This window comes from Brienomyrus brachyistius, chromosome 24 (assembly GCF_023856365.1).
Source record: "Brienomyrus brachyistius isolate T26 chromosome 24, BBRACH_0.4, whole genome shotgun sequence".
Taxonomy (NCBI): domain Eukaryota; kingdom Metazoa; phylum Chordata; class Actinopteri; order Osteoglossiformes; family Mormyridae; genus Brienomyrus; species Brienomyrus brachyistius.
The window spans coordinates 7,659,736-7,685,677 of NC_064556.1; the positions used below are offsets into that span (position 1 = coordinate 7,659,736).

The window sequence follows — 25,942 nt, forward strand, 5'->3', positions numbered from 1 at the left end:
AAAAGTAACAGGAAACAGGTGATCACAATCGGGGAAGCACACGAGGATGATCAGGGGGCGTGGCACACAGGAGGACTGGGCGCACAGGTCATGACACCAAGTGTGAGAATATTGTGAGTTGGTACCCTGAGGATGTACCATAACCAATAACTTAGACATTGGTATGTATAACATGATAGCTGCTGCAAATGAATTGAAAATAAGGCATGCTGTTTGCACTGCTCATGCTCTAAATCTTATTGTAAAAAAATCAATTCATACCATTACTGGACTCAATACAGTTAGAAAAAAAATCAAGGAATACTGTATTTCAAAACAAGCACTACATTGAAGGAGCGTTGTATACCGTGGCCATGAGACACACACATTTCAACCAGTTCACATGCTCGCATGCCACACTTTATGTTTCTCATGTTGAGATGTATGGAATAACACCCACCTAGGTGTCCCTTTATAGAATGGATGGACGTGGGGCAGGCATATGGAGTGGAGTTTTCAGCCACAGGTTTTGGCTCTGATGAAATCTCACTCCAAACGTTTTGCTGAACTTGAGCGGCCTGTAAAATGGGAAGCAGCTGTTGTGCAGCCGATTGCACAAACAGATTTAACAAGAAATAGGAGCTAATCCTTTCACAGACTGAGGAAAAATAAGTATCAGATGTGGATCAGTTGTATACGGCTGATACCCGATCCGTCTAATTAGGTATGGATCAGTGCCGATACCGATCTGAATATCAGATCGGTGCAACATTAACTTCAGCACTGCACAAGCGACCCCTAAATGCTCACTTCATTGCTGCACATGCTGTGAACAGCCAGATGCTTGTCGTACCAGGCAGCATAACTGCCACCTTACATCTATGTAAAGAATCCTAGCAGCATGTTTTCTTCGTACTTAGGGGGTCTGCACAAGCAGCAGTGCTGGGACTTTGTTGTCAGACTGGCACCTTCTGGCATTGGGGAGCGAGGTGGACATACACACAGTCCACTTCCATAGAGTGACCTTTATCTACAAGGTCTCATCCTCAGAGCTGCTCCCTGTCATGCCCAAGCCATCAGAATTTGGTTATTAATCTGACAGTGTAAAATAGTGCATCGGTCCCCTGTATCTGTACAAATGAAGAATAAGTAGGAAGACTTCCTGGCTCTGCCTCTCTTGGATTTAAACAGGAGCTTCATGGTTCTGTTGATAGATGGAGTTCACCGGAATGTTGTGCATGAACCTCTCCCCAGAGCATTCCAGACTGTAGCCATGGTAGAAGAGAATCCTGGGAGCTACATGGCTCATGTAGCTGAGGACATATACATTGGTATGGAGACCAGCTTCACCATCAGTAGCCGAGGAGATGAGGGGAATGAGGCCTAACTGGACTGTAGGGTGTTCAAGACGTCTTGACAAAGACTACCAGTGTGGAAGTAAAACTGGACATTGGTAGGCCCGGGAGGTTGGCATATTGGGTCTGTTATGTCTTAGGCCTTAGGCAAGAAGAGATTGTTTTGAGTACCGTGTGACCTCGCTTCCTCATAGCTGCCTGCAGTAAGTTCCGCAGACCCTAAAGAAAGCTCGGACCTTGGAGAGGCAGACGGCGGAACAAAAGGGGGAGAGAGACCACCTGCAGGAAGAGATTCGAAGCGAGTTATAGCTTTATAAAATAGTTGTGGCAGACAATATATAGCATGCTATGTCGTAGTGCAAATGTAGAAGTAATTGTTACGATAATCATATTAATCATATGTTAACCATTTATTTGCTGTGATTCAATGACAACACATCAATATGTTAATCATTAATCAAAGGACAACCAAGTATTTACAGTGATTCAATGTCATGTAATCAATATCTATATTCATATCTCAAGTAGGAGCCTAGCAGTCGAGACAGATTCTGGTAAACTGAGCAAAATGGGTGGATTTTACCTTGCTGCAAAGGTGAACCAATAGAGCAGGAGAATTGTGTTTGTTGTATGTTTGAGCTCAGTTTGTTGGTGTTTGGTGACCAATCAGGACTTAGAAGTCCTTATTGGGAATTGGGAATTATGGTTTATCAACTGGTTGCTCTGTGTACTCCAGGTGACTTGGTACCGAGTGCCAGAGTGTGACAGGAGCGCTTTGCTGGAATAAAAGAGATTTCCTTTACTCACCAAACTGAGAGGTCCAGACTTTTATTCTAAGTGACTCTCTGTGTTATCAGAGAGGTTGATTAAAAATTTTTCTACCACACCAATACTACAGGCAAGTATGAATGACTAACATTGTAGTTTAATAGCCATAGTTATGAGTGTTTCTGTCATGAAAAATCAGGAGGATCATGTTGAATTGATGAGCATAGCATTTTAGATGATCTTGGTGATATTTAATACCTACTACTCTTTAGTGACCTCCTCACGACAAACATCTTCTCCCTCCAGTAAAACCTGTATGATTCCTTGTGTCTTTTGCTGACACAGAGACCAAAAAGTGTCCCTGGAAAAACTCTTCTGTTGAAGCCACTTTAATGCTACATTACCATTGTAGGGAACCATGTGGGTTTGTCCATCCAATCAGAAGTAACATGAATCCACACTAAACACAGAACCTGACACATGATTTCATTTCTCTATTTTACAGATAGTAATTCCTCCTCTAATGGTGAAAGCATAACTGCAATAACTAGCATAACTGAAGATGGCAGAGGTGGTGATGATTGCTTCCCATTCCGTGGCTCAGGTAGTTCCCGCCCCTTTCTGTCCTACCACTATCCCCTGTCTCCTTTGGAATCCAATTACTTCCTCGCCTCTATAAGACAGAACTGCCAGTCATATTTCCTGGAAGCACAATGATAGCAAAATGGCCTCCACAGTGTTTTGTATACTCATGTCAGAGGGGGCAGAGTCAGCCAAGGGCAATGTGATACAGACCCAGGTAAGACGCCCACAACTATTGTGAGAAACCAGGTGTTTCTATTATAATGAGCAGTAGCAGTCTTTGGAAGTTTTAACTGGCCACATATTACAGCCAATTATATTGTTGCGAATTCAACAAAGAGAAGCTGCCGAGCTGAATAATGCACATTTCATACAACCAGGGCTAAAATAAGATGCAGGTACAGAAACTCTGAGGCTGGATCAGGCAGCAGTAACTGAGCTACATTCTCTAATGGTTACAAGGTTATATAGTACTTTTCAAGTTACATCTTTATAGTTTTGTCCTAAGGATTACATTCACTGGTGTTACACAATGCTGACGAATATGCAATACAATTTGCTATAAAAAGTATTATTCCGAGACACAGCACCATACATTGAGAAATGAGTGAAACAAAAAATTGTGCTGTGGTCTCTTAATTTTTTTCTGCAGCTGTACATAAGTGTTTAGCTTGGTGACATGACATGTTATGTAAGATAATTCTATTACCGCAGTCAGTTGGCAGTCTGTGTAGAAGGGCCTAAGTACAGTTAAAATAGCAAGCTAAGCACTTTGATAAGATCTTCTGAAGAATATCCATGTGACACACCCTTTAATTAAAACTCCAGTGATGATGAATTTGAATGTGAGACTATTTAATAGTCCATTTACAATCCAACAATCTAGTAATCCAATTGACAGTGACACAGGCAAACTCAAAATAGAGAGCTAGAACTCTGGACCAAACCACAGTTGAGACTGACACTAACCCATGTTGGAATCATCAGGTAATTTTATTGATCTTTAATTTCATATTTAATCTCTTAATCCAGTGTAGAGTTACAGTGTGTGGTCTGATTATATCTCAGCTTTATACACAAATCATATATGCCTGAGTGAAAAGACAATTTTAAATCCATAACTCACTCTGTGTCTTCCTCAAAATTAGCCAAGAAATCATTAGATAAGTGTAGCATTTTCTGCATTGCAGTGAGAAGCAGGATGTCACAGTGCATGTCCAGCTCAGTCTCCCGGAAGTAATTCCTCACTGGAAAGACATTTGACACTTGGATGCCCAGTAATCGACTCGCTTTTTCGATCTGCAGAGAGACATGCAGTTAAAATATTTGTTCCTTGTGAAACATATTTTCTTCAACTTCTGTATGGGGAAATTCATGTCAAACAGGGTTGCAATAAGTTGATTTTGAAATGGTATAAATTTGTTTTTAGCTGATGCTGCTGAACATGGATATGCAATTGAAGTTCTAAAGCTCTTGATGGCAATGAAATATACTGTAAGACACAGATTTGTCATCCATCCATCATTGAAGCTCAATGATGGAGCAAGCTCAAAGCAATCAGCACACTGTCTGTCTTACTCAGAAGCATCAAGCCATGGGATACCTGTTAGTGCCTAAGGTAGAAAAAGCTACGGCAGGCTGCAGAGCTTTCTCCTTCAGAGCTCCTCAGCTGTGGAATGGTCTTCCACCGGATGTGCGGGATTCAGGCTCACTCTCAATATTCAAGTCTAGACTAAAAACACACCTGTTTAGTTTAGCGTATAGGGACACTAGTTCCAGCCCTAGCTAACTCTTCACTCCCAGTCAGACCTGTAGTGTGAGGTGTAGAGCTGGGTGGGGATCGGTGCTATTGGCTTTGGATAAACTGACCTGTCAGTGCTGTCACTCTAGCTTCGCAATCTCTTGTGGAACTGGAGTGTTGACATTTCAGGGACTCCCCATGCCTGCATTCCCACTTGCCTCTCCCTCCTACTGATGCTGCCATAGCCATATCTGCCGGAGCTTGCACATTGCACTTCATATTGCACTCACCTAGCTGTTAGCACTGCCTATAGCCTCCTCTACTTTGCCTAATTGTACATTTTATTTCCCCTACTCCTTCTGGGGGGTGATGCCTGGAGACCTATCTGACAGATCTATCAAGATGTCCAGCATACCCTACTACATGTGACGTCGCCACCACCAATGACGTTCCTGCATCCAGCTCGCCGTTCTGCCTGTGTGATCATCCATGTATGACCCGCTGCCTTAACTCTAGTTGCCTGGCGATTGGAAGAAAACTCGGCATTGGCTTGTCATCTTCTTTGCTCTCCAGTTATTTCCCAAATCTTATGACTGGGACAATGTGACTTGGCGCTTCCCCATCTCTGGCACTTAACCATCTCTCTATTTGACTATCCCTGCCGGCCCCTGGAGGATGGGCTCCCCCTTTGAGTCTGGTCCCTCCCAAGGTTTCTTCCTTCTAGGGAGTTTTTCCTTGCTACTGTCACCTATGGCTTACTCAGTGGGGGCTTTGAGTGAGGATGCTGTAAAGCGCTTTGAGACAATGTAATGTTGTGATAATGCGCTATATAAAAATAAATTTGTTGTTGTTGTTGAATCTATCCCAGGAAACAGAGGACCTGAGGAAAGAGACACCCAGGCCAGGATGCCGGCTCATTGAAGGTTATCTATCACTCAATTTTTGTGCTGCATATATTTGCTGCAGAAATTCAGGTCCATTTACTACTCAAGAGTCCTGGTGCAGGTTTGCACCAATACTGTCCTTATATGTCAGTGCAGCTCTCAGGACCGATTCCAGTGTTACACCCTGGTACTCACCTGTTCCTTTAGATAGTTACTCCAGTAAACGTTCTTCAAGTTCTTTCTTGTGTGTGGGCATACTTTGTCCACTTTGGTCAGTAGAACCATTAGAGGGACATCTAAAAACATCAATAGAAAAGTTTCACTAGTGACATATTGTATGTTCTATGGAATAAGCCATCATCAGCTGACAGAATTTCTTGAGCAAGCTCAAAGCAATCAGCACACTGTCTGTCTTACTCAGAAGCACCTGCCAGCATCTCTCTGCCCTTCCTGAATCCACATGTGTTTAGCTGAGCTCATGATAATGTGCCAGAATTCAGTTCTATCCCCTTAAGTGGGCTCTATGTGACAGAGAACCCTCAAGTTTCTCGCAGATAGAGCATCTCTGTGTGGAGGAGCAGCCAAGACCTCCTTCAGTTATGGCAAGAGTGATGTTTATGCCAAAGCTACAAAAAACATTCAGTTTACAATTTTCCAATCCAGCAACTGAAGTTCTCTGGGTTTATACTGAATATTCAAATACATTATTCAAGGTTATTTTTTCATATCACTGAATGATGATTTAGTATTACTCATGTCTCAGGAAAGGCAGGTTGAGTGCAACACATCACACATTCAAATCACACGATGGCCGTCACTAACCAAGCAAGTTAGCTTTGTGTTTGATTTTAGTAAATTTTTTGTCTTTGTCATCTTTTGAATTCTTAAGTGGAAGTGTTGAGGCGTCTACCACAAACACCACACAGTGGATCCTCTCCTTAAGTGATGGAACGTGAGCTTGATCACCATTTTGGCTCCATGGTATTTTAGGGTCAAACTAAACAAAAAAAAAAAATTGGTATATTCAGACAGTCACTGATACTGATATCATGAGAAACACAAACGAAACATTAAGCAAGTCATTTCAAATGACATTTTTGTAATAACAGTATATTAATAATGCTGAAACAACAAACAAAAAGTTATATTTGGTTTCATTGGAAAAGAGTTTGTGAAGAAAAATGATAAACATGTGACTTCTGTAAGCCATTACAGTGATCAGACCTGCATGTGTTCATACTGCAAGTGTTTTTGAAGCCTGGTTAGATACACAGCTCTTACCTGGTACCCGTCCAGTATGTAGCCCTTCAGGATGCTCTCAATATCGTCAGTGTTCACCCCTCCATTAGCTGTTTGTTCCAATCCCATGGTGTCACACAGGAGGAATGAGAGAGGCCGTCCACCTGTGCCCTCCCTCACCTGGTAAGTATGATACTGTAAGAAGACACAAGACATCATTTGCCTTCTGACAACTTTTTAAGTAGGGATAGTGTCGGAAAAAAATATCTTTCCCTGTATCTAACTGGTGAATTCTCTCCTGCCCCTTCACCACCTTAGCTACTGTGTGGTGAGCGTACTGGTGCAGAATGGCTGCCGTCACGTCATCCAAATGGGGGCTAGACAATAGGGGTGGTTGAAGTGGCTCCCCATTGGTTCTGTAAAGTGCATTGGGTTCTTAAAAAAGTGCTATAGAAATGTAACATTCATTCATTTGTTACTGCTAATACAATTGCTCAGCTGGCGTAGTGCTATCATGAATGAACAGTGGGTGTAGAGACAATTTCCAGCACTCTCTCAATTTAAATCCAAACTATAAAGGAAAACTAACACTTAGATGTGATATGTATGCAGTTCTGTTGCACAATTGTTTTGTGCTATCCTTTACTAAGGCATTTTATAGTGGTGCACTGATCGTAATAATAATAGGTAATGCGGTGGAACTGGCACCTTGATATCTGCTGTTACATGAGTTATGTGTGACCGGGAATAGATTTTGCAATGAGACAAAGTGAAAAGATGGAAATAAACTCAGTTCCTATTGCTTTTCTGTGTTATTTAAGACTATATTTGGCAAAGATTGAATGTGTGTGTAGGTGGGACATACACAACAACATGAGTATGGCTATCTGAAAAGATAAATTGAGTAAAACTCTACATTAACTGCATCTTCATAATGTATTTATTATGCATTCATAGAAAATTCATAAGCAGCACTGAAGTATAGCTGCATAGTATACCTGAAGTATAGCTGCGTAGTATACCTGAAGTACAGCTGCATGCACTCAGGCAATAATCTTGATTTCATTAAGAACCTGACTTGATACAGTTTGCTGATAGTCAGCATCATGATACCGATTATCTTAAATTGCATTTGGTTTAGCCAAAATGAAACTTTTTGAAGCCTGACCTCAATGAACCAGCTTTGTGATACAGGCCCCATGACAGGAAGATTTATATGATCACATTACCTTCATGGTCAGGGTGGTGGGATTGTCTCCTGCATTGGCTTGGGCTGTTATGTGGTCACAGAAGACAGAGCTGATGGAGTTGAAGAAGCTTGATTTTCCAGCACCAACATCACCAACGAGAAGAATCCGAGCCTGAGGTACTGAGTCAATAATGGGTTTGTATTCTTGCACAAATTTCTTGAGACTGTCTTTTGTACTAAAGGAATGAACATTGGAATTGTAAATAGGAATTAGTCAAAATAGGAATACAAATAATCCCATATATTAAAACTGCATAATTAAATAGATCTTACAGTATTATTAGGAATTGTTCATTTATCCAATGCTTTTACCCAACATGTGAATGTGGTGGCCACTCGAGGGTTGAAAAGAAAATCGGCACAAAATGTGGTAAATTTGTGTAGATTGTGTGGATCTCTGTAATTCGGTAGAAATCAACATCCGGCACACCTATACTCACCAAATACTGCTAGAAATGGTTGCGCACAGATCAGCAAAGAAGAGGAGAAGCTGGACTCATACATTCGGAACAATAGTACCGAGCTTGTCCTAAAGTATCGCGAGACTCTGCGGCCATGAGTAGAGTTTTCCTACAGAGTTGCTACATGCCTGCTGAGAGTTATGTTCGTGGAACGAATGTTCTAACCATGGTTAAGTAGTTATACTGTAATTAATGAATTCCATTCATATTCTGGAACTAAATCTTCCAGTAATTGACTAACTGGGACTTCCATGATATTGTTTATTGGAAAAACAAACCATTCCAGCATAGTAATTAATTAATACTAATCCAGTAATTAATAATTAGTTTCTTATACTGAAGGACGGCAGCAGGGTGGTGCAGTGGTTAGCACTGTGGCCTCACACCTCTGGGACCTGGGTTCAAGTCTTCGCCTGGGTCACATGTGTGTGGAGTTTGCATGTTCTCCCCATGTCGTCGTGGGGTTTCCTCCGGGTACTCCGGTTTCCCCCCACAGTCCAAAAACATGCTGAGGCTAATTGGAGTTGCTAAATTGCCCATAGGAGTGCATGTGTGAGTGAATGGTGTTTGGGTGTTCCCTGCGATAGGCTCCGGACCCCCCGCGACCCAGTAGGATAAGCGGTTTCGAAAATGGATGGATGGATACTAAAGGACACATTCGACATAAGACCATCGTTACTCACCCAATAAAAAAAAATATATATTGCATGAAGCACATCTAAGTTGGGTTGGGTTGCACGATACTAGGCAAAATCACAATTTTTTGACTCTGAATTGAGATCACGATTTTCTCTCACAATTCTTAAACAATATTTCAACTTACCAAAATTGTTGGCTGATGTTTAAACTTCATCATTATTCAAAGTTATCAGCGCTAGAGGTAATACTGAAATAATGGTGATGATTGCATTGGACGATCAGCCATTTTCCATTGTGGAGGGAGAGGGATTTAAATTAATTAATAAATCTGGCATCTAGATTGATATTTAGTTTGAATTAAATCATTATTCCACTATTTATGCCGGGAAGCTCAGCAAGTTTCACATGTATTTTTGAATAAATTTAAAATATCCACCTACCCTCTTGCAATTCAGTTTTCCTACAGTGCTGCATTGTAACTTACAATGCTATATTCAAACCTGCCTTGGGTGAATGTAAAAGAATAGCTTGCTTCTGGTAAGAACAATAAATTTGAATGTATAGTATTTTTCACTTGGAGCCAGTGCAATTAACATCACACAGACAAGCACAAATAATTTGGGCTCTTTATTTGCTGGATGCCCAAAATAAAATGGAAGGGCAACTGAGCAGAGTTTTCCCGTTCTTTCCTTTATATGTTTTACCGTGCGGTACAACTACAATACACGGGTGCAGATCAGCTTTCCCCTACAGCAAATACTCGAAGTAAAATAAATCAAACTTTTCCTTTAACCGTGTGTAAAATAAGGCAGTGCACTGTAACTGCACAAGGAAATACAAAAATACATACAACCGAATATATACACTCATTTAACCCAATCATTTCAGTAACTCGCATCTCTCCACGTACGGTTCGCTCCCTTCAGAACGGCTTGCATGAAAGCCCCAGGCTATTCATACCCCGCTAATGGATAACATACACGGAATGAAAGAAAAAAAAAACTATACATTAATGTAAATTAATAAAACACATTTACATTGCATTCCGCTTTACTAATACACAGATGTTAATCCGACTGTCACTAATCCCCTCTAAGACACAAAAATCATTATTTGTAACATTACATTTCAATATCGAGGGAAATGTACATTTACTCTGCGCGGATCACTCCGGCCTCGTGCCCCACACGCTCCTTGGCCATGCGTTCTCCAAAAGCGGGCGGGGGTAGGGGAATAACAAAAAAATTACCTCCGGGGCGGTTCCCAACCCGGGCAAGGCTATCACCTTAAAGTGAGAGAGTACACCTTTTCCAAAACGAAAACAAAGTCTGTCCCCTCCCTCCCCAAACGAGTGCCAAACAAAGACTGCTTTCCCACCCGGTTACATACTTAAGTATTTTTAAGACCAGGTATTTTTTCTAATTTTACTTGTAGTATTTTACTGGATGAGTTTTACTTTTAATTGAGTTACGTTTTGTTGTGGAATCTGCACTTTTACTGAAGTACGAAAATTTAATATGAAACAACCAAGATGAGGATCAGCACCTCTGAAGTCATGGTTTTCAAGCAGAAAAGGGCTTGATCGCCCCCTCCAGGGTAGGGAAGAGTTACTGCCTCAAGCGTTAGACTTTATGTCTCAGGATCCTGTTCACGAGTGAGAGAGGATTGGAGCTGGAGATCGACAGGTGGATCGTTGGAGCATCAGTAGTTATGCGGATGATGTCTAAAGCTACTCGATTTATCGATTGATTATGTTCTTACTGATCATGGGCACAGTGTCCTTACCTGCCCCGTATTTATGTGTTTGTGTGTGTGTGTGTGTGAGAGAGAGAGAGAGAGAGAGAGAGAGAGAGATGGGGGATATAGTACTCATGTAAAATTTAAGAATATATACTGTAACGAACCCAAACCAGCGTCAGAGGCTGTAAACGGAGAACAGATCACCACCAGACAGCCGCGACAATTACAAGGATAATTTTATTCAGTACAATTCATGCAGCAACCCATCGGGTCGGATCTGGATTCACAAAGAGTTCGGTCCCGCTATCTCCCCGTTGCACACCACCCCTTTTCAAGCGCGTGTTAACCCACGCTACCACACAGTAAATCCCGCACCACACAACATCCCCATTAGGGCACGGCACACCAATAGCACTGCAATGCACAGTAATCCCCACACTTCGGGCACAGGCAAGCGTTATGGGACCCGAACCACCCCTATAGTCCTGTCCCAACCATAAGCGGTTACGCTGCTCCTTTAAAAACACACGAAAGACACACAGAATAAAGACATAGTTAAAACAGAACACCCCCTTCCCCCCGAGGATCAGGACCCTTCCCCGGGGAAGGAATGATCGGACCGGTCTGTCTCCTAGGACGTCCCACGGCAAGGGAATTTTTTCCCCCCCACAGCCAATCCGTCCCTATGAGGGTGCCGTAACTCCCATCTATCAACCACCCCGCCTAAGCAGTGGTCACAGCCTCCTACCCCCACCGCCCTGTCTGTCCTCGCCCTACCGCACCGGGAACTGTCCCTACCAGCCACTGTCTGGCTTCACCGCCAGCAGCCCTAAACAGCATGCGAGCAGCACCTCCCACGGACCCAATGCGCACGGCGCCTACCAAACCAAAGAAACATCTCTCCAACGCGGCTCCCACTCCCTCTCTTAACCCCAGATCCCTCACAACCCAGGTGTAACCACTTAATTAACCTTCCATGCCCATCCCTCACCCTCCACACATCGTCAATACATTATAAAAATTATAAAAGCGACACTGGTGAAAAAAATTATACTGCTTATAATGCCTGATAAATATAAAACAGGCTCCATACCTTTCTTTCCACTTGACATTCCTCCATGGTTGACTGTGCAAAGTTCCCATTTTCCAGATGTCGACTTGCAGACCTGTTCAATAAAACAGTGTGTTTTCACTATCTCTAAGAAAGCATTTACATGCATTTATTCAGCAGACACTTTAATCCAAAGCATCATAAATGAAACAGGCTGGTCAGCCGGTCCCTGGTAAAAGCAGGAGTTAAAAAGCATTTTTATATAGTCACACAGATAACTGTGGCCATGCCATAGTTCATAAATAGTTAGTTAATAATGCAGTAATTCCCATTTCAGGGTTTGCATAACATACTGACCTGCAGCTGTCAGGTGCTGCAGTTTTAACAGATTTTTGCAAATGTGAAAGTAGGAATTAGAACATTGTGCTTATACTTAGAGACATGATGTTTTTCACTTCATGGTTAATAACATAAATAAACTATATGGGCAAAAGTATTGGGACACCATCTTGTCCAGCATCTCATTACAAAACCGAGGGTATTTTAAGAAGTTAGTCAGCCCATTGTTGCTATAATGTCCTTTTACTCTATTGTTGACGCTTTCCATTGGATGCTGAAACATCGCTGGATTTGCTGACTTCAGGTTGCGCATTGATGTTGGGTTATCAGGGCCCTTAATGTGAGCTTCTGTGACCGACCAGTTCACAACTGAACTTGGTGCCAGACATTTTGTCCTTTACAATCATTTCACACGTGGTTGACCAGGGCAGCTCTAACTGGGCAAAAATGTTGAGAACTGATTTGTTGTAAAGAAAGCGTCATATGATGATGCAAAGTGGAGAGTCATCTGTGTCAATAGTGGGTGTGGCTTAATCAGACAATTCCCCTAATTAATAGGAGTGTCCCAATACTTTTTTTCCCATATAGTGTATATTAATCTAAACAAATGAATATGTGAGTGTTCGTTTTTCTGTGTATAAATGTTTAGAAATGTGTGCACTAATAAATATGCTTTTATGTTTCGCCACTTTTCTTGGTGTTTCATTTATATCAGGCTTTAGATTTCATAACTGATTTTGCATAGTTTTAACATTATAAATCACTTAGGAAACAACCTGAAATAAACATTGTTTAAATGTACAATGTTTCAATATTAGATTCATGGCTGATTTATTGGAACAAAATACAATTGAATCAATGTTGAATCCTTGTTGAACATGGTCAGGTCTTCAATATTGAATAGATGGCCAATGATCAAGATCAATGTTTAAACAATATTGAAGATCACTGTTGTTTCAGTGATTTTGTGTGATGTTTAATCAGTGTTGTTTCAATGGGACTTTGCTCTCTGGGTATTATGCAGTCACATAGACAATAGTATTAAAGGTAAACTATATGCCAATGTATGTTTGGGATTTAACAGTTATATGATTGCTAGAATATATTATTATAATCCTTCAACACATCTTCATGAATTCCCTAGGAATTACATGATTTGAGATCTGAACCTTAAAGTTCCCCTGAAAAATGCTTAAAGAAATACCATTCAGGTGAACTTTGAACAGAAAAACAAAATTAACGAGTTATGGGGTTGACATACAATTTCACCCAGTTGAGATATACAGAGCCAATATTGTTTGGACAAATGCATCTTTTTCCGAACAACCTTTAACCATCTCAGTTTATACAGACTATTGTGAAAATAAAAGTAGCATTTTATATAGTCAGACTGATAACGGTATTCAAAGTAAAATATAAGTTGTTGCAGATTTAAAACTTATGTAAATCCTACAATCAGGGGTGTTGCTAGAGATTTTGGGCCCCATGATAGCATATCATATTAGACCCCCCTCCAGTCCAGACCAATGCAGTTATTTATCAAATTTTGTAGGAGAATCAGCCTAACCCCTGGCTACAATGAGTTAGGCTAGAGGTCGGCAACCTTTTTAAAGCAAAGAACCATTTTTCATAAATGTCTGACCCACTATTTACAAAGAGCTGCAATGGACAAAGACAGGGGTCTGAGATACGATTTTTTTAAATGTGATATCAGTACATATGCATTAAACAGAAAACAAGTTCAGGTATTTGCAAAATTAAAGAAAACCATTTTCGAGGGGCATCTCAGTTTTAAATCACTCAGACGCATAACAGGACCATGGTGCCTAATATTACAACATATTTCAGTTCTGTAGCGATAGTCTTCACCCACAGCCCTCCTTTCATTCAGTTAATTAGTATTAAATCACTAATGTTTAATTGCTGATGTTTTTTTATTCTCCATAACTGTCACGGTAACTGGTGCATGGTCACTTATTTGGATATCACACTGGTTTTGTGATTGAATTACGGGTAAAAAAGAAGTCTAGATGGGAATAAGAGTGGTGGACTGGTGAGAAGAAAGGGTATCCTTTGACCAAGGGGTGACATGTGTGCCAAGCATCACAAACAAGTCATTCATATATTGTTTTATTACTGCAACCATTAGCAGTTAAGATAACTGATTATGATAACTGATTACGATAACTGATAACTGCACTCCAACTCTGGATTGAGCATCAAATTATAATCTCCTCCCACTACGAGTGCTGAGTCTGAGTGAACAGAGAGTGCAGAGAAACAGCGGTGGAAGAGAGATGGGTCATCCATGTTTGGACCATATATGCTGGCATTACACAAGTCTTCCTTCTGGGTCTATGTCTTTACAAGTGAATATTATCCTTTTGTTGATCAAAATAGCGACAGCTCTTTGTTTGGAATTATGACCAGCTGAGTATACATGAGGAAATTGTGATGAGCCAAATATTTGAGGATCCATTTTCGATATGCAAGTTTCCGGAAGCAAGGCAATGTCTTCCTGTGATGTTAGGTGGAGTAGAAGTGTTTTTGCATGAGAGCCAATTCCACACACATTCCAGATGACAAAACACAATTGAATCATGCTAAACTAGTTAAATGAACCGAATCTAAAGACTGAATAAATAAGTGTGTGTACGTGTTAATTATTTTGAATTGATTTCAGGCAGGGTATTATTAACAATGATTAATGATACAGCAGCAACGATAGTAATGATAACAGCTACTACTATAACAACAACACCAGCTATGGCGAAGGCGGGGCAACACCAACATAGGGTTTGGGGGTAGGGGGGTGAGAAACATGTCAGAACATCTACAGACTATAACCAAAACCATTACAGTGCGAGGTGTGTGTTATGGTAAGGATGTTTAATATCCTAAGTAAACTAAAATAACACTAATCTATTTCGCCTGATCTTCTCAATAATGGTCGTTTGGTATGCAATTCGTCCTCAGGGCCAAGAAGGTACGCACAGTTAACGAGGCTCAATAACAAGCGGATTCATAATGAAACATTCAGGTGAACTTTTCATAGAAAGTCAAAATGTCGTTTATTAGCCTACGCTATTGTACGGCACAGAAATATACATATATATCTGCTGGACAAACTACACGCAAAAGCTGTGATTTTACAGACAATTGTGAAAGTGGGAGTCCAAGACATTTTATAAAGTCACACAGTACAAGTAAAATGATTGGTTCTTCTTTATTGTATGAGATAATTCAAAATAAACTGAATTGCTTTAATTAGAAGTGCACTCTGGGGTAATGGATTCCATCAATGTCAGTTTTGCCTCTTATAATATTATATATATATATATTAAATATATAGATATATATATATATATACATACATACACACACACACACACACACACACACATATATTTTCACGCAATGAGTTTTACCCCTCATGTAATCTCACTCCAAAGTTCTGATGAAACCTGAGAGTCTTGCATTTGTTGGACGAACTCACCTTTCACAAACAACCTTCGACTGGAACCGTTTTTACAGACTATTATGTAACTAGGAGTTCAACACATGACAAAATAATTGAATTGAACTGAAAAAGCATTTTATATAGACACACGGATAACGGTGGTAAAAGGTTAAATATTAAGTACGTTTTGGATTTACCAGTTACTTAATTGCTACTATAAATTATTATAGTAAATATGATTATAGTATATGATTTTTAAATCCTTCTATGCAGTACATCTACAGGAGTTCCAGAAAGAATAAAATGGCTTTAGAATAATGGAAACTCCCAGTTCCCCCCAAAATCATCTCAAAAATATTGTTCAGGTGAACTTTGCATAGAAAGACAAAATGAATGAGTTTTACTAGCCTACATTTTATACACTACTGAAATATGCATATATTTGTTTGACAAACTCACCTTTTTCAAATGACACTCAAATGCTGCAGTCTTACAGACAATTGTAAACATGAAAGTAGGAGTTCAAAGCATTTATACACACAGACAATGGTGGCCACACCCAATAGCATGAATAATTACATGTAAAATACTGTCATGTAGGTCAGGTCAGGTAGGGGAGGATGTATTGATGTAAGTATGTATTGATGCAAGCACCCACATGACAAAACAATTTGGGATACCAGCTGGCAACCACACATGCAGACACACGGTCCAGTCCCACCTTCCGGAAATGGTCATCAATCTGCCACAGTCAGGTGTTATGTGGGTGACCTCTCGGCCTGGTCCAGCCACTCGGGTCCTCAGTAGCAAGGATCCCGTGAGTCAGATCACCCTCAGAGAAATGCACCACATGTCCGTAATTCCATAACTGACGGTCCCTCACAATACAGATAATATACATCATTCAGGACTCCTCTAGCAATTGCTTGTTCAACACAAAGTCAAACGAGCGATACCCAAGGATTCTCTGGAGAAACACAATACTGAAGGAGTCCAATCTTCCTCTCAGCTTACTAGATAGCGTCCATGTCTCGCAGCCATACAGCAAGATAGGGACCTCCTGGAATCTAAAGATTTGGATCTTCATCTTATTGCAAAAGTCTTGGGAGCGCCACACACCCCTTTCCAGCGACCTCAAGAAGCCCATGCGCTCCCAATCCAATTACAGAATTCCTAGGAAGACACACGTTGCTGTGAGGTAGACACTAGGGTCTTGCCACTAAGTCCAAAACTAAAGACAAGACTCATAGTGAAAAAACAGGTGAGGGTCGGGCGATGTGCATTGGTGATCAGGGGGCTCAAACAGGTACTCAGTGGTCAGTAGGCAGGCAAATGTCAAGTGATGTACGGTGGAATTTGGAAGGGGGGGGGCAGGCTGGTCTCAGAATCTGGGGATGGAAGTGAGGTCAAGAATGCTAGGAAGATAGACAGGAAAAAATGCTCAAACTCAGGACAATCCATGAAGATCTCACATCGGAGTGCAAGATCAGACAAACTAAGATATACTCCACTGATTAGAGCAGCTTGGAATCAGCCGAGAGGCAAAACTGCACAAGAACTGGGAAGACCGGAAAAACCAGCGAAGAATTATGTAACCCAGGCAGACTCCGTGTTTCGGGAAGGTAAGCCCGGTCTTGCTGACATCACTTGGGGATCCCCGGGGTTGGTCCGTGACAGAACCTCACTACGAGGTTAACATTCTCCCCACAGACAGACACCCTACAGATGGCTGTGCCCAAGAAGTCAAATTTTGCTTTGAATGGTTTTGCTGCACATGAATAAAGTTACTATGAACCAAATTCTCCTCTGGTTACAGGTGACTTCAGGGAGATGACAGGGCAGAACTGGAAACATGAAATCTCTCTAAAGAATAAATACAGCAGAATTAAGGGAAGCAATAATTATAGTAGATTGGATAAATAGATAAACAGTTGGTGGGGGGTGTAAGATGGGTATTTTGTGTCCTGACCTCCTTGGGACAGAAGTTGTTGCTGAACCTGCCAGAACTGCATCAGTTGCTCCTGTTTTGCATTTTAAGGTTTTGTGTGAAGTTGCAGGTTTGATTCACAGTATGAGGTCAGATACATAAGTCAGGACTGGACAGCTTTCTGTATAATTTCCAAGAACTGTGTTGAAATTTATGGTCACTTAATGAATCTTAACTTACAGTACAAGACTTACCTGTTTCTCCTCCCATCTGCTTAGACGGTATCATGGCATTCCTCCATCTGAGCAGATCATAAGTGACGCACACAATCACACACCAACAAAACTAAAAGTGGATGTTCTCAGAATGAGACCATTGTATTCACCGGACAGCCCTGCCACCTGTTCCACCCATCTAATCCGTACTTCTCGGACGGATCGACTGAAAGAGAAAGTCAATATATATGTTTTTGTCTGAGTCCTTGTTGTGACATGGAACTCCAGCACTACACCTATTCATCTATTGTTCATTCCATTTACATGTCAAGTTTCAAAATTCCCCACCAATTATGGGGTTACCTGTATTTCTGTTCATGTCCATGCCTTAAATGTCATTTATATTACTCATACTTTTATATGTCTAAATATATTAGTCTAGTGTAATTAAAAAAACATCTATCAATGGATCAGACCCATCCCAATGCAATGGGCATCACTTACTGTAATACTTAGTAATATTTTGCAATAAATGCATAATTATGTATCCCAGTCCACCTTGGTCTTATTTTGCTTTACCTGGCACTTGTCCAAAGAAAGTTTCAACCAATTCTATGTAAATTACAGTGTTATGGTCATCAATTTCTTAATACTGCGCAAGGTAATAACCAATATATACATATATCTCTGAGCCCAATAGCTCTATAATAATGTATAATATATCTCCCATTCCAAATCCATCCCCCTGCATTGTTTTTGAACAGACAAAAGCTATGTCATTTACTTACCACTTACATATTACATATCAGGTAGTTCTATTCCCTGGTCTTCAGGAAATATACACGTTTTCACCACCGGTTGGCAGACTTGGCCACTGCAGACACTTGGTATATTAGCCCATAACCTTTTTTTTGATCTTTTTCAAACTTTGCAACGGTAATGTATGGGTAAGGAACTGAAATTAATTACATTTTGAGACAGATCACCTCCTACAACTGAAGCCACATACTGAAAAAAGGGCAGTTTAAGCACCTTATCCCTTTAAGACAATATTTTTTTCACAGATTTTGCAGAGGAATTGTATGGATGCTAAAGTGGAACTGTTTAAATTGTGAGACAGACTGTCCACTTCTTTTAATTATTTTGCTGTAACAGTCTGGTGTGTACCCTCATCTATTTTAGTGGCCAAAAAGTGGATTGTTCAAGCGTGTGGTGTGGTTTTTCCCTTTCAAATAAGTGACACGACATGACGGGAGTAGGATGACCCAAAGGCAGGCTGTTAGCAATCGAAACCCCTAGCAGGGGTGTTAATTGCAGAGACTGGGCAGGGCAGCGCACAGGAGCAGAGAACAATGAACAAACAGGGAACACAGGCCTAGGAGACATTTTTATACATGATTAACAGAGGAGTGAATACAAGGCAGCTGTGGCTGGTTAACAAGAGGGCAGGAACAAGAGGTAAGACTAACGAGCTTCAGGCGCGACTCATTAGAAGCCATGCCCAAGTTTATCATTTGCTCAGTTTAGTTGTCTGTCCAATATAGTTGTTTTATGTATGATAATTACATGGTGCTGACTTAACTGTATAATTAGCATCAAATCCATTAACTCTTGTTGGATATATTAGTTGATTTTAGGGCCAATCTAATTTTGTCAGTCAAAAGGGATTCCTTCTGTATTTACAATTGATACTACAATTAGTCATTAAAATGTTGGGCAAACTCAAAAGTGCTATTGTAATCAGTTACTTAAAAAATTGGAAGGTGGGAATCTTTTTGTGCATTAACTGTAAAATTAATAGTAAACTACTGGGAACCCTGCTGCCAGTATTTTACTGCTATTCTATATCATTCACAGGAACAGGCATGACATCTTTTTTCTCTCGACTCACAACATTCTCCATATTTATTGTCGCTGCAACTGACTGTGCTTTCACTAGAATCGAATCTTCCAATCACAAATTGTTTAATCTCGACATTCATCCAGTGTCCATCTATCCTTCTCACATTTGCCAGACTAATTAACATTTCCATTCTGAAAGAGTACAGTCACATCAGAAACTGTGTGGCTCCTTATTCCACCATCACAAAAAAAAAACAGTTAACTAACCCTCCCTTTCCCTCACAGCAGCGTGCAAGCTCAATTTACTTACGTTCTTAAAGAGGTACTACCGAATTTACAAATACATAATAAAGCAAAACAAAATCAATCAATTAAGAAAACAATTTACATATACAAAAGGACTCCTATAACAGGAGTAGCTCTCCTTCAGCCACCCGCAGGAAAGCTGCACGCACCATGAAGGGGATGGGGGAAAGCCGTCGGGAGATTCATCTCCGGAAGTGTCAAAGCCGTCGAAGAGCTAATAGGGTCAGGCCTGTTGGGAATCAGAGCTGGTATGGTGCTGAGGCGTGACCTGCTGCAAGGCGACATTTGGGTCCCAATTTGACGTGGCCTATCCAGGTGAGTGATGTCTCATTGAGGGAGACATTTTACTCACAATTTTGCTTGGTGGTTGATGGATGCCCATGAGGTGACACTCCCCTGGTCATGGGTGACTTCAATGTATCTACTGGCAGTGACAGGGCCGGCTATGAGGACTGTCGGTCCCCATAGGCCTGGTGACTGGGGTGAGAGTGGCTCTGGCATGCAAAAGTTCTTCCATCTACAAAATTCCTTCCGCCTGTGACATATCGCTCAGCTGTTAGGCCGATGTTGCAGTCGTGATGACGCAGTTTCAAGGAATCTTGTAAGTCTCATGTGAACTGCCGCAAGTTCACCTCAATGAAACACGGTTATAAATCTGGCTTATAAATAGTGACGTTTTTGTAACTGCTATGATTTTACCTCAACAAATCCACATATTCAGCTCAAATTGGTATTATGTTTTATTGATTGTATCTCTGCATTTAGCTCTATAGCAACACGTTCGCTGAACCAGCTTGATTGTCATAATTATTACCTTGATAAATCTACAATATTAGGGATTTTACTTTGCCAATAAACATTTAATTGCAACCCTAATTATATTACATGTAATCTACATTTTCAAGTATGGGCTAAAGCAGTAGCTGTAAATATTGTGAAGCTGAAGTTAGTGTTTTCATGTCATGTTCATGTTGTTGATCTGTTATAATTTGGAGAATGCAACACGCTTCTTATCTGAATGTTGATCTTTATCTGTATAAGTAATATGAGCATGGATATGGAGACTCACCAGGGATACATATATTAGGCATGAAACGATGAATCGCAAATCGGTTAAAAATAAATGTAAATGTACGCCGATTTATACCGGCTGATGTCGAAAATGAATCTCTACTTTAGGAGAACAGTACTTAAATTAATGGTGTGATATTACATTTGATTTCACAACGTCAGTTCGGCGTCAGATATCACTGCGTATTCATGTCGACGTCGTAACGTAGTTTTTGGTTTTGACCGAACGTGAGAAGGCGAGCGAATTTCAAATTGAATACACATTTCCCGATCTTAAATCGGCAGTGTTGCAGCATTTTCGTTTTCCGGTAATCACAAACGAAAACGGCGAGAAAAGCACAGACAAGACAAAAACTGCATACAAGCATTGTAAAAGATTGATAACATACACAAATAGTACAACAAACATGCTTCAGCATGTCCACCAGTACCAAAGTGAGCTCAATTCACCACCGCCAGAGCAACGATTATTAAAAGGGCAAACCACACAGTTAAGTCAGCACCATGTAATTATCATACATAAAAGAACTATATTGGACAGACAACTAAACTGAGCAAATGATAAACTTCTTATTCATCCAATTTGCCAAATATTATCCTAGTATTTTTTCTGCCTGTACGCAGTGTTTAATTTGTGCCGGAGGGTTGTGCTCCCTGTTTGTTCATTGTTCTTTGTCCCTGAGCGCTGCCCTGCCCTCCCCAGTCCCTGCAATTAACTCTCCTGTTAGGGGTTTCACTTGCTAACAGACTGCCTTTGGGTAATCCTTCTCCTGCCATGTCGTGACACTTATTTGAAAGGGAAAAACCACACCACACGCATGAAAAATCCATTTATTGGCTACTAAAATAGATGAGGGTACACAGCAGACTGTTATAGCAAAATAATTAAAAGAAGTGGGCAGTCTGTCTCAAAATTCCACTTTTTTATACAACAGTTCCACAATACAACAGTTCCACTTTAGCATCCATTTAAATGCAAAATTTGTAAAAAAAATATTATTGTCTTTAAGGGGTAAGGTGTTTAAACTGCCAATTTTTCACTATCAGTATGTGGCGTAGCTTCAATTGTAGGGTGATCTGTCTCAAAATGTAATTAATTTCAGTTCCTCACCCATACATTACCGTTGCGAAGTTTGAAAAAGATCAAAAAGGTTATGGGCTAATATACCAAGTTTCTGCTGTGGCCAAGTCTGCCAACCGGTGGTGAAACTGTATATATTCCCTGAAGACCAGGGAATACAACTACCTGATATGTAATATGTAAGTGGTAAGTAAATGACATAGCTTTTGTCTGTTCAAAAACAATGCAGGGGGATGGATTTGGAATGGGAGATATATTATACATTATTATAGAGCTATTGGGCTCAGAGATATATGTATATATTGGTTATTACCTTGCGCAGTATTAAGAAATTGATGACCATAACACTGTAATTTACATAGAATTGGTTGAAACTTTCTTTGGACAAGTGCCAGGTAAAGCAAAATAAGACCAAGGTGCACTGAGATACATAATTATGCATTTATTGCAAAATATTACTAAGTATATTACTAAGTATTACTAAGTATGTGATGCCCATTGCATTGGGGTGGGTCTGATCCATAGATAGAAGATGTTTCTTTAATTACACTAGACTAATATATTTAGACATAAAGTATGAGTAATATAAATGACATTTAAGGCATAGACATACAAAGAAAAACAGGTAACCCCATAATTGGTGAGGAAAGATTTTAAAAATGGACATGTAAATGGAATGAACAATAGATGAATAGGTGTAGTGCTAGAGTTCCATGTCACAACAAGGACTCAGACAAAAACACATTTATTGACTTTCTCTTTCAGTCGATCCGTCCAAGAAGTACGGATTAGATGGGTGGAACAGGTGGCAGGGCTGTCCGGTGAATACAATGGTCTCATTCTGAGAGCATCCCCTTTTAGTTTTGTTGGTGTGTGATTGTGTGCGTCACTTATGCTCTGCTCAGATGAAGGAATGCCATGATACCATCTAAGCAGAGGGGAGGAGAAACAGGCAAATCTTGTACTGTAAGTTAAGATTCGTTAAGTGACCATAAATTTCAACACAGTTCTTGGAAATTATACAGAAAGCTGTCCAGTCCTGGCTTATGTATCTGACCTCATACTGTGAATCAAACCTGCAACTTCACACAAAACCTTAAAATGCAAAACAGGAGCAACTGATGCAGTTCTGGCAGGTTCAGCAACAACTTCTGTCCCAAGGAGGTCAGGACACAAACTACCCATCTTACACCCCCCACCAACTGTTTATCTATTTATCCAATCTACTATAATTATTGCTTCCCTTAATTCTGCTGTATTTATTCTTTAGAGAGATTTCATGTTTCCAGTTCTGCCCTGTCATCTCCCTGAAATCACCTATAACCAGAGGAGAATTTGGTTCATAGTAACTTTATTCATGTGCAGCAAAACTATGCAAAGCAAAATTTGACATCTTGGGCACAGCCATCTGTAGGGTGTCTGTCTGTGGGGAGAATGTTAACCTCGTAGTGAGGTTCTGTCACAGACCAACCCCGGGGATCCCCAAGTGATGTCAGGGTGACCGGGCTTACCTTCCCGAAACACGGAGTCTGCCTGGGTTACATAATTCTTCACTGGTTTTTCCGGTCTTCCCAGTTCTTCTGCAGTTTTGCCTCTCAGCTGATTCCCAAGCTGCTCTAATCAGTGGAGTCTATCTTATTTTGTCTGATCTCGCACTCCAATGTGAGATCTTCATGGATTATCCTGAGTTTGAGCATTTTTCTCTGTCTGTTTACCTGGCTTTCTTGACCTCACTTCCATCCCCAGATTCCGAGATCTGCCTGCCCCCCCCGAATTCCACCGTATATCACTTGACATTTGCCTGCCCACTGACCAGTGAGTACCTGTCTGAGCCCCCTGATCACCGATGCACATCGTCCGACCCTCACCTGTTTTTTCACTATGAGTCTTGTCTTTAGTTTTGGACTTGAGTTTGAGTTTGAGGTCGCTGGAAAGGGGTGTGTGGCACTTCCAAGACTTTTGCAAGAAGATGAAGATCCAAATCTTTAGATTCCAGGAGGTCCCTATCTTGCTGTATGGCTGCGAGACATGGACGCTATCTAGTGAGCTGAGATGAAGACTGGACTCCTTCAGTATTGTGTTTCTTCAGAGAATCCTCGGGTACCGTTCGTTTGACTTTGTGTTGAACAAGCAATTACTAGAGGAGTCCTGAATGATGTATATTATCTGTATTGTGAGGGACCATCAGTTACGGAATTACGGACATGTGGTGCATTTCCCTGAGGGTGATCTGACTAACGGGATCCTTGCTACTGAGGACCCGAGTGGCTGAACCAGGCCGAGAGGTCACCCACATAACACCTGACTGTGGCAGATGGATGGCCATTTCCTAAAGGTGGGACTGGACCGTGTGTCTGCATGTGTGGTTGCCAGCTGGGATCCCAAATTGTTTTGTCATGTGGGTGCTTGCATCAATACATACTTGCATCAATACATCCTCCCCTACCTGACCTGACCTACATGACAGTATTTTACATGTAATTATTCATGCTATTGGGTGTGGCCACCATTGTCTGTGTGTATAAATGCTTTGAACTCCTACTTTCATGTTTACAATTGTCTGTAAGACTGCAGCATTTGAGTGTCATTTGAAAAAGGTGAGTTTGTCAAACAAATATATGCATATTTCAGTAGTGTATAAAATGTAGGCTAGTAAAACTCATTCATTTTGTCTTTCTATGCAAAGTTCACCTGAACAATATTTTTGAGATGATTTTGGGGGGAACTGGGAGTTTCCATTATTCCAAAGCCATTTTATTCTTTATGGAACTCCTGTAGATGTACTGCATAGAAGGATTTCAAAATGATCATTAATATAATAATTAATTGTAGCAATTAAGTAACTGGTAAATCCAAAACATACTTAATGTTTAACCTTTTACCACCGTTATCCGTGTGTCTATATAAAATGCTTTTTCGATTCAATTCAATTATTTTATTGCCTTGTGTTGAACTCCTAGTTTCATAATAGTCTTTAAAAACGGTTCCAGTCAAAGGTTGTTTGGTAAAGATGAGTTCGTCCAACAAATATAAGACTCTCAGGTTTCATCAGAACTTTGGAGTGAGATTACATGACGGGTAAAACTCAATGCGTGAATATATGTGTGTGTATGTATGTAATAAATATCATAAGAAGAGGCAAAACTGACATTAACGGAATAAATTTCCCCTGAGTGCACTTGTAATCAAAGCAATTCAGGTTATTTTGAAATATCTCATACAATAATGAATAATCTATTGGTCAATCGTTTTACTTTTACTGTGTGACTTTATTAAATGTCCTGAACTCCCACTTTCACAATTGTCTATAAAATCACAGCAACCGTCTCGGTGCCTGACGCACACCTCAAGTTATATGATACAGTTGTGTCCTTTGTGTCGCCCCAACAGCTCATTCCAATTCGATGCTCGGCTGTCATCGCCCATGGTATCACGGTGCCCCCTTTGTCGGAAATGGTAGTTTCAGTGTCAGTGATTAGTGACAGCCTGGCGACCCCTCAGTATGATTCTTATGTGGGGATCCTCGAACCTCAGCTTGCACCGACCACGACACTTGTGGTCGCTCGAACGTTAACATCCATCACCCAAGGCCAGGGTATGGTCAGGGTAGTAAACCCCTCCCCGGCACCAGTTTCCTTGGCTCAAAACTGCCCTCTGGGGCTAGTATTCTCCATCACTGGCCGCCCACAGGATGAGTACACGCTGGTTTCAGCAGTTGATACTCAGGAGGCTCCTCATAACCCCCCACCACGGGTGGATCTGAATAAGACATGCCTTGAGGTTGAGGAAAGATCTCAACTGGAGGCTTTACTGGCCAAATATGCTGATATTTTTAGTGCCCATCCTTACGATTATGGTCGTACAGACTTGGTCCACCACAAAATTGATACTGGTACTGCTTCACCTATTAAGCTACGGCCGTATCGTACATCCCCAGGCACCCAGACTTTCCTTCAACAGGAGACACAGAAGCTCTTGGAGCAGGGTGTTATTGAAGAGTCTAATAGCCCGTG

General features: G+C 40.8%; 2 protein-coding genes across 2 annotated transcripts in view; one reads left to right on the forward strand and one right to left on the reverse strand.

Moving 5' to 3' along the window:
• Nucleotides 1-477: 477 nt before the first annotated feature.
• On the reverse strand, nt 478-15,977 carry LOC125720158 (interferon-induced protein 44-like). The gene is made up of 8 exons (XM_048995332.1): nt 15,947-15,977; nt 11,731-11,803; nt 7,778-7,973; nt 6,591-6,743; nt 6,132-6,306; nt 5,505-5,605; nt 3,811-3,983; nt 478-2,112 (listed from the first exon to the last, which is right to left on the reverse strand). The coding sequence occupies exons 2-8, from the start codon at nt 11,778-11,780 to the stop codon at nt 2,001-2,003; spliced, it is 960 nt and encodes a 319-aa protein (XP_048851289.1). The 5' UTR covers nt 11,781-11,803; nt 15,947-15,977; the 3' UTR covers nt 478-2,000.
• Nucleotides 15,978-24,520: 8,543 nt separating this feature from the next.
• Nucleotides 24,521-25,942, forward strand: part of LOC125720163 (interferon-induced protein 44-like) — a 50,930-nt gene continuing 49,508 nt past the window's right edge. The window contains exon 1 of the mRNA XM_048995344.1: nt 24,521-24,526. The gene's annotated coding sequence lies outside the window, so the exon portion shown is untranslated. The remainder of the gene's footprint in view (nt 24,527-25,942) is intronic.